Genomic DNA, 7,886 nt, shown 5'->3' on the forward strand with positions numbered 1-7,886 from the left:
ACTACATTTAAAAATCCTGAATTCCTGCAAGAATTGGTATTTTTCTTGGTCACCTGTCAAACTGTGATAAGGACAATCTACATATTTAATTTTGTAAATGGATACCTCAATGGTAAGTACAAACTCATGCATTTTTTTTAAAAAGGCGTGCCCAGGCACACACTCACACTCTTACACCCAACCATTATAAAGGAAGATTACTGCTATTATTAAAACACAAAATATGCCAATTTTATTAAGCCAAGCTACTGGATGGGATTTTTGAAAAGTGACTAGGAACATTTCAGTACTACCTTTTTTTTTCTGCGGGATCTAGACTCTGAAGCTGTGCATGGTTTTGAAAAGTCCAGCTACTGTCTTTGGTGAACCACAAACCCTATAATTTTTTTTAAATAATATTATTTCCTTTTATAACTAGTTTCTGTTACTTTTAATGGTAGCTCAGACTCAAATCTTTCAGTATGGTGTTTGCCACACACCCAATCAAACTGAAGAGATGTACCAAAGGCAATGGTCACTTTTCCAGAGTGGGATTAAATTAATGTCATAATATGGCCCTTTTTGCATGAAATGCCACTAAGCCCTCAGAGCCCTTCTCAGCCACAGGGTTGAAAACTGTAAAACAGAAATGAAACGCATATAATGCTCAAGGTACATATTGGATATCTTCCAACAAGTAACTGGGAACATGTTGGCCCATCCATACTAGATTTATAATGAAGACTCTTGATTGATTTTTGCACTGTAATGGCAGAGTGATGACTAAGCTGTGGTTATGGAGTGACCTTGATGTGAAACTTGATATATTTTTGAAGCTGTCTCCTCTTCAGCTTTTTTCCTCAGGAGTTCTGAGGCTGTATTATAAGGATATGACATCTGTGTCCAATAGCCATTACAGAATGCAAGAAACTTTTTGGCCCTGTATTTACCAGTGGTCAAACTGTTTTCAACTGCAGTTGGGTAGAGGTCCCAGGGCTCTCTGTGTTTGACAACCAGACCATTTTCCTAATGTCTGTTCCTCCAAAGTGGTGTCCTTGAGTTTTTAACTATTCCTCTATTCTGGGCCATTTTCTTAGTGCACTTCCCTTGCCATGGCTGTTGCTTAAGTGGAGTGTGCTCCTCCATCTAGGGAAAGAGAGGACTTCCTTAGTGAGCCCTAATCCTTGCTGAAACTGAGGGTGCTGCCCATTTCCAGGCCCAGGTATGAGAATCCCGAAGTGTCATCCACATGAGATTGTTTCTGCCTGCAATATTTATCTGTCAATGAGTAGATAAATACTGATTGCATACTGATTACAGTTTTGCAATCCAGTAATATGAAAATAAACAGGTAACTGGAGAAGTGTGGAGAGCATTGAAATGCCTCAGTTGGGGGCTTGGAGAAGATGAGAGAGGGAAAGTCTGCACAGCATTGAACAGAATTCAAAACCCTGCATTAAAGCAAGTAACAAGGAGAGACAGTGGCATGGAGTTTTTATATGTCCATCTCTCTGTGCTAATGACTGTATAGAGTACTTACACCGGCCTATCACCAGCAGTCTTTAAGTAAGTAATTCTCACCTGCTGTAGGGTTTAAATCTGTTTAACCACACAGTGGCTCACATGATGCATCTGAGCATTTAAAAAAATAAATTTAGTATTATTGTAACATATCTTATGTTTTAGATGGTGTACAGAGAACAACATTGCTTGATGACCCACAGCACCAAAGCAAGAAGCTGTGTCTTGGAAACCACTGATCAGTTACACAGGAAGCAGAAACATTAGGTCTCTGTAAGCCTCTTAAAGCACTTTTATAATTCAGCCTGCTTGTGCTGTCAAGTAAGGTTGGATTTTATTTATTAATTGTTGGAAAAATGATTTTAGAGTAAGTTTATTTATGAGGTCTTAAATGTTTTGTATAGTTTTTAATTTTAGACATTTATAAAGGATTTTTTCCCTGTGAAAATGCTGCTTAGATATTACATACAGAACTAATTTGGTGGCCACTATTAAGATTGCTTGGCCGATCATTATGAAGTGAGAGCTTCCAGTCATCAGATCTGAATCATCTCTTTGCTCATTGGGACAGAGGAATCTAGTGAAATAACATCTGGTTGGCTCATGGCATGAACTGAGGAAATTGGTTTCAAAACTCAGAGCAATCAGAATGTAGTTTTGCAGAAATAAAGCCTGATTACTCAAGTGCTTGTGGAAGTCCCACAGAGCACGGGTCAGAGACAGTAAAATAGAATTAGTTACTAACGTGTATGTTCTTTTCAATTATCTGGTACACTGAATATGAAGTCAATGGATTACAGTGTTCTTGCTTGATAAATGACTCAGCCCTATTCTCCTCTGTGCCTCTACCATCGTCATCAGCAGCCAGAGCTATTATTCTGTGACCACATTCTCTTGCGTTGATGTCATTTTCTGTGGATCTTTTTTTTAATGTACCTCAATTGAATGGTCTTGAACAGAAATCAGTGTATCACTTCTCAAAAGCTGAAAGTACATTTGTGAGACTTCAGATCTTGGATGAGACTCTCGGTACCTTGCACATTATACACTAGGATGCTCACTTGTCAGGTGGCAGAGGAAAAATGTTCATAATTTCATAAATAATATCATAGGAGCAGATTGGTTCCTGTAGGAAACTCACTAGCTAGAAAGTGACTAGATTGCTTGATGTCATTTTTGATGCATTGATTTACAACAGTGAGATAATAGGGGAGTTTTAGATACTAACACTGTAGATAACTATCACTGGAATAAGGAACATATATTAGCAAATAGACTGAACTTGCAAACTCATCTCATTGGCTTTGAAGGAACACTGTGTAACTCCCAGCTGGCAGACATTTGCATACTGTGCCAAAATATAAGGGCATCCCCACTAATTTTGGTCACAGTGGTAATCCTCCCCACATCCAGACTGTTTGTGGTTCAAAGATGACTTGTAATAAAGGTTCCAAGATTGTCTTTCCCTTCACAGCTCCCACTTGCATATCCTAGTACCAGTGGAGAAGGGAGAGGTTTTAGGAGTTTGCAAGTGGCTTCCTCCACATGTAACAGGAGTACACAAATCCTTTAGTCTGTGCTCCTCCTCCTCCTCATTCTGCTCTTGAACCATTGGGAAGGGTAAGTTCTTGGGAATCGAAAGCCAAGTCTCCTGCTCAGTATTGCTGAACACTGGACTGCTGCAGCAGTCAAGGGCTTAAAAAAGGAATACAAAAGACGTGCCCTTAGGAAGAGAGGAGCACATTTCCCAGCTCCAGCATTGCAATCTCCACTATAGCTACACACATTAAGCAAAGAGCCCTGCCTCTAGCGCCTCTGCCTTCCAGTGACTCTGAATATTCTAAAATTTATTCCAGAACTTTCCCCTTCTGTTGTCCCTACAGTTGCATGTTGGCTTCATGCATAGAGCCTCATGGCTTTCTCTTGGCCTCGGCAAAAGGCTGGCACCCATTAGACAAGAGAGACCAGAGAGTATATACACAGCCTTCATTCATGTAGCGTTTCTGTCACTGTTATATTGTTTGTCAGAGGGGGCCCCATTCTTGATTTTTAAGGGATTGGGTCTAGCCTCTACAGTCTGGTTCTGGAGGCTCTGGTCACTTCTTGTGAATCCTGTGGTACAAAGTATGGCCATGATTCCTTTTAAGTTTACACTGCCTGCTTACTCTACATTTATGGACTTAAAGCCTTCCCCATCTGCCCTGCACAACTACTCAGCTCTTGTTGCCTTACATGGCCACATAGTTTGGGTACCTTAGTGGCATAGCAGGGGCTGCCATTTCCTTTCAGTGTGTTTTTAACATCTTAAAGATATTCTGGAAACTGGCAAATAACTGAATGTTGGGTGGAGCTTTCTCTGCTGCTAACATGAGGGTGTGACTAACTTTCATATACTGTTAGTTCATTTCACTGAGTAAGGAGGCTGCAACTTCTGTTCATAAAGCACACGCTGCCTGCTTTATTCTAAGGCACAGCTGTCAAACATCAGGGCTGCAGAGCCCCACCATCCTACCCCCAGTACTACCCCTATGTATGATCAGATCCACACTGGGCACAATGTACTTCTGTGGTGCACAGCTGGTCTGCAGGCTGGATTGGGCCCACAGACTCCCTGCCCTCTCCCTCTTCCTCCCCCAGCATATCAGATTTGGCAGCTGGTCCAGCCCAGAGTGGCCATAATGGGCATCATGTGCAACACAATCCAGCTGGAGCAACCACTGCACTGCACACAGTGACCACCCTAGCCAGGTTGCACCACATGTGGCACCCACTCTGGGATGTCCACCATGCACAGTACCTGCTGCAGCTGTTCTGGGAACTATGCTGCATGTGGTGTTTGTGGGTTGCATGCAGCACAGTTCCCAGGCTGGCTGGAGCAGGCACTGCATGTGGCACAATCCCAGAGTTGCCAAAGTGGGCACCATGTGTGGTGCAGCCCTTCCAGGCTAGCCACCACATGCAGCATGGCTGCCACTCCAGCCAGATTACTGTATGCAGCACCCATTCCAGTCACTCTAGGATTCATGCTGCATGCAGCATGGGTCCCTGATTGGCTGGTGCAGCCACTGGATCAGGGATGCTGATTAGGGAGGCGGGGTCTGTGGGTCCACGCTGGCTCACAGACTGGCTCTACACCACTCATCAGGCCCTGCTCTAAGGACTACCTTTATTGGGAGCATGGTACGGGGAGAGGTAAGGGTGGCAGAGTACCCCTGTTGAGACCTTGGACCCCCATGCCAAGCATTTGCACAAAAGAAGGAAGTCTGTGATATAAAGAGATGTGGATCTGTCATTGCATTATTGTATGGGTACATTTTTAAGCACTAGAATAAACCACCAAGGTTTTGAGCTCTGAACTGAACAGACAGTTCTCTTTGTCTGTACCCTAGCCTAAAGGCTTCACTAAGGCCTGCACAAATCCAGTTTCAGGCTGGGAGCTTAAGCTGCTGTTCTGGATACCGTATAAATGTCATCATCACCAGGAGACTTTTCTAAATAAGCTTTGCACAGTTTGACCTGTTATAAAAACAGTTTATTTTTTCAGTGCATAATATTAGACTTTGCTGCAAGGAACTTAAACATTCTGAGAGCTGTAGTAGGACAGTATTTAAAGAAAAACAGATTCTCTTGTTTAATCATAGGTGTTCTACTTCAACTTGCAAGTCTCAGAAAAGGAAAGAATGTTCTAAGATAAGTGAAGTTACCTAATGTGTTTAGACTTAACTATTTATCTATATTAAAAGTACACTGTCAAGGTTAGTATAATTTGATCTACCTTTTCATCCACGAAGTGTGCTGACTTGTAATTTAGGCACAGAGAAAATCAGTAAAGGTCTGATGCTCCTTCAGGTTTTACATAGATTTAAAAAACCTGTAGTGCTAGCAGGATATTTGTAAGGAAACCAATTGTGCATGTTCTTTTGGCAGTTAACAGTTCCTTTAAGCGACTAGGGTTCCTATGCTGCATGGTGATTAGCATACATAAGCAGGAAAAAAGGCATCAAGCAGTGTGTACATGAAATAAAGATTTTATCTGTGTTCTTTCTTAAAATGAAGAAAACTTCAGCAAGGAGAAACTTCTAGAACACACTGAGTGTTTGTACTTCTTGAAGTTACTCTAAACATTAAGCCTTTATTTTTTTCAAAAAAACCTTTTTAAAAGGGAAAAAATGGATTTTTTTGCACAATGTTTTGTTGTGAAAAGGGCGGTACGTTTTTATAACTCTGTTAATACAAAATGTGTGGGGCCTGCATTTTTACAGCATTCTGTCATAATGTTCCTGCCTATTCAGTCTCTGGCTCTTAGGTTTAAGTATGTCTGGTCTTGCACAGGATTAAAGGTCTACCAATTAAAGGTCTACCATTAAAAGGTCTACCAATATGCCTGAACCCTCTGTAGCTACAGTGTGCACAGTCTGTGCTTCCCAAATCATAGCCCATTTAGATGCTGCTATATGCTTTATCTAATGAGAAAAAGATGTCAGGAACCTACTGAAGTCTCCTATAGCACTTACCTTGAGAATGTATTCCAGGAAGCTTCTCTGTTGTATGCAAATGTTATATATATAATTTTAGCTCATCCTATATTTAAACTAAATAAGCATTACAATTTTACATTTTATATTAAAGTATGAGATTTGTACATTTGAGCTTTTTTGATCCTGTCTCTTAATGTTAGAACAGTTATTTTGAACCTGTTCAAAGGAATTATCTTTTTTTCAGTGTCTACCATCTAGCAAAGCATATCCCTTCCTAATAAACGATTCAAGCATTTAAATAGCTTTGACTTGCAAAAGACAGTATTAACAGCTTTGAAACATAAACACCGCTTACTCTTTTTTAGAGAGAGAGGAGGATCAGTGACCTCGTTTGTCCCTTATAACCTGAATCTGTCACCATCTTGTGGCTAGATTGAGGCATTTGTCTCATCCTGAGGGTACTGAGTCCAGACAAAACTTTAGTGGATTAGTAGTACAAGCAGTCCTCAAATTTATGACAATTGGTTCCTGAAAACTGCATCTTAAGGCAAAACGTTGCAACTCGGAACCAATTTTCTCATAAGAAACAATGTTATAAATGGGGGATTGGTTCCTGAGCCAAGGCCTAATGCCCTGTTTTCACCAAAAATACCCCAGAATTTTGTACTCGATCAATTATAAATGAGTAATATGGCTACATTAATGTATTTATATTGTAAATAGCAATCATACTGATTTGGAAGGACTTCTTTGAGGTGACTTTGCTGGACTTTTTGAAGTGCTCTTTGTTGGACTTTTTGAAGGGTTCTTGGCTGGAGTCTTCTCAGGAGTCTTGGCTGCAGGTTTTTCTGGAGTCTTGGCTGTTTTTTTAAAGAAAATGTCCAAGGAAGTTTGGACAGATGTTCTTCAGGGAGATGCAGCAAACTTGTTCGCTGGCGTGGCAGTGCATCAGATCAAGCGTTGTAAAGTTGAAACTAACGTCATAAAGTTGAAATAGGGTATCAATTTATAAATGGTGTAAGTATGAAATGTAACTTGAAACATTGTCAGTCCAGGACTAAATGTAGTGGTATTTACATGTGTGTTCATATATATCCAATAGATTTTGTATAGTTCTCCCCTGCCATGCCAGTAGTTATGAATACTTGCCATTTAATTCATGACAGTACCTCAGAAAGCTTAATATTCTTTCCCCCTTCTCCATCTCTTCCCTCCTGTCTGATCCCATGGGCTGATCTCTCTCTTCCAACTTGTGCAGTCTGCAGTGTGACTCAGAAGAAGGAATTGAAGCAGCTTTGGCTTAATTTGAAAAATATATACAATATGGTTCCCAGCAGGAAGTGTTGAATATAATACATTTACATAACAAAATCCAAAAAAGAGTAAACTTAAAGGAACAAGATACCTTAGCCCTACATATGTTTTAAATATATTTTCAGGGCTGGATAAAAATAAAGCTTCCTAGTATAAAAAAGAAAAGCAGCAATTTACTCTGTGGTCCTGGCAATATAAAATGGCCACTCAGTGAGAGGAGATGCAGGTGAGGGGAACCTAGAGCCTGGATCTGTAAGTGGCCTGGGGCTGAAACATAGGCAGACCCTCCTCCCAACTAGTCACAGCTATCTAAATAGCTCCTGAGAGATGATTTTCTCTTTGGGCCCCTCAGCAGTGCAGGTAAAGGCACAGTAGGATCTGATGCACAGTGCATACAATCATTCCTCCTGCCATGCCACACATGCATGGCAGGAAGTGTGATTGAGGGATTGAGAGAGAAATCCCATCAACCCTTACTGCCAGGGTAGGGGGAGCTTGGGATCACAATCCCAGGCTCCCCTTGCACTGGCAAATTGAGATTCCTGCAGCTGGGGGGGGGTGTCTCCTCAGCTGATGGGGTTCCCAGCTGAATGC

General features: G+C 41.2%; 1 protein-coding gene across 3 annotated transcripts in view; it reads left to right on the forward strand.

The window, feature by feature from the left end:
- The window catches only part of CDADC1 (cytidine and dCMP deaminase domain containing 1), a 30,839-nt gene extending 25,201 nt beyond the window's left edge, over positions 1-5,638 (forward strand). For 2 of the 3 annotated variants that reach the window (XM_019529947.1, XM_019529949.1), the window contains exon 9: positions 1,666-5,638. In XM_019529947.1, coding sequence (XP_019385492.1) covers positions 1,666-1,739 — 74 coding nt within the window. In that variant the 3' untranslated portion in view covers positions 1,740-5,638. Of the gene's footprint in view, positions 1-1,076 lie in introns of all 3 variants that reach the window. The other variant, XM_019529948.1, reaches the window with a different exon arrangement.
- The last annotated feature ends 2,248 nt before the right edge of the window (positions 5,639-7,886 follow it).

The sequence above is a fragment of the Crocodylus porosus genome, unplaced genomic scaffold, assembly GCF_001723895.1.
Source record: "Crocodylus porosus isolate Cpor-Errol unplaced genomic scaffold, CroPor_comp1, whole genome shotgun sequence".
Classification (NCBI taxonomy): Eukaryota; Metazoa; Chordata; order Crocodylia; family Crocodylidae; genus Crocodylus; species Crocodylus porosus.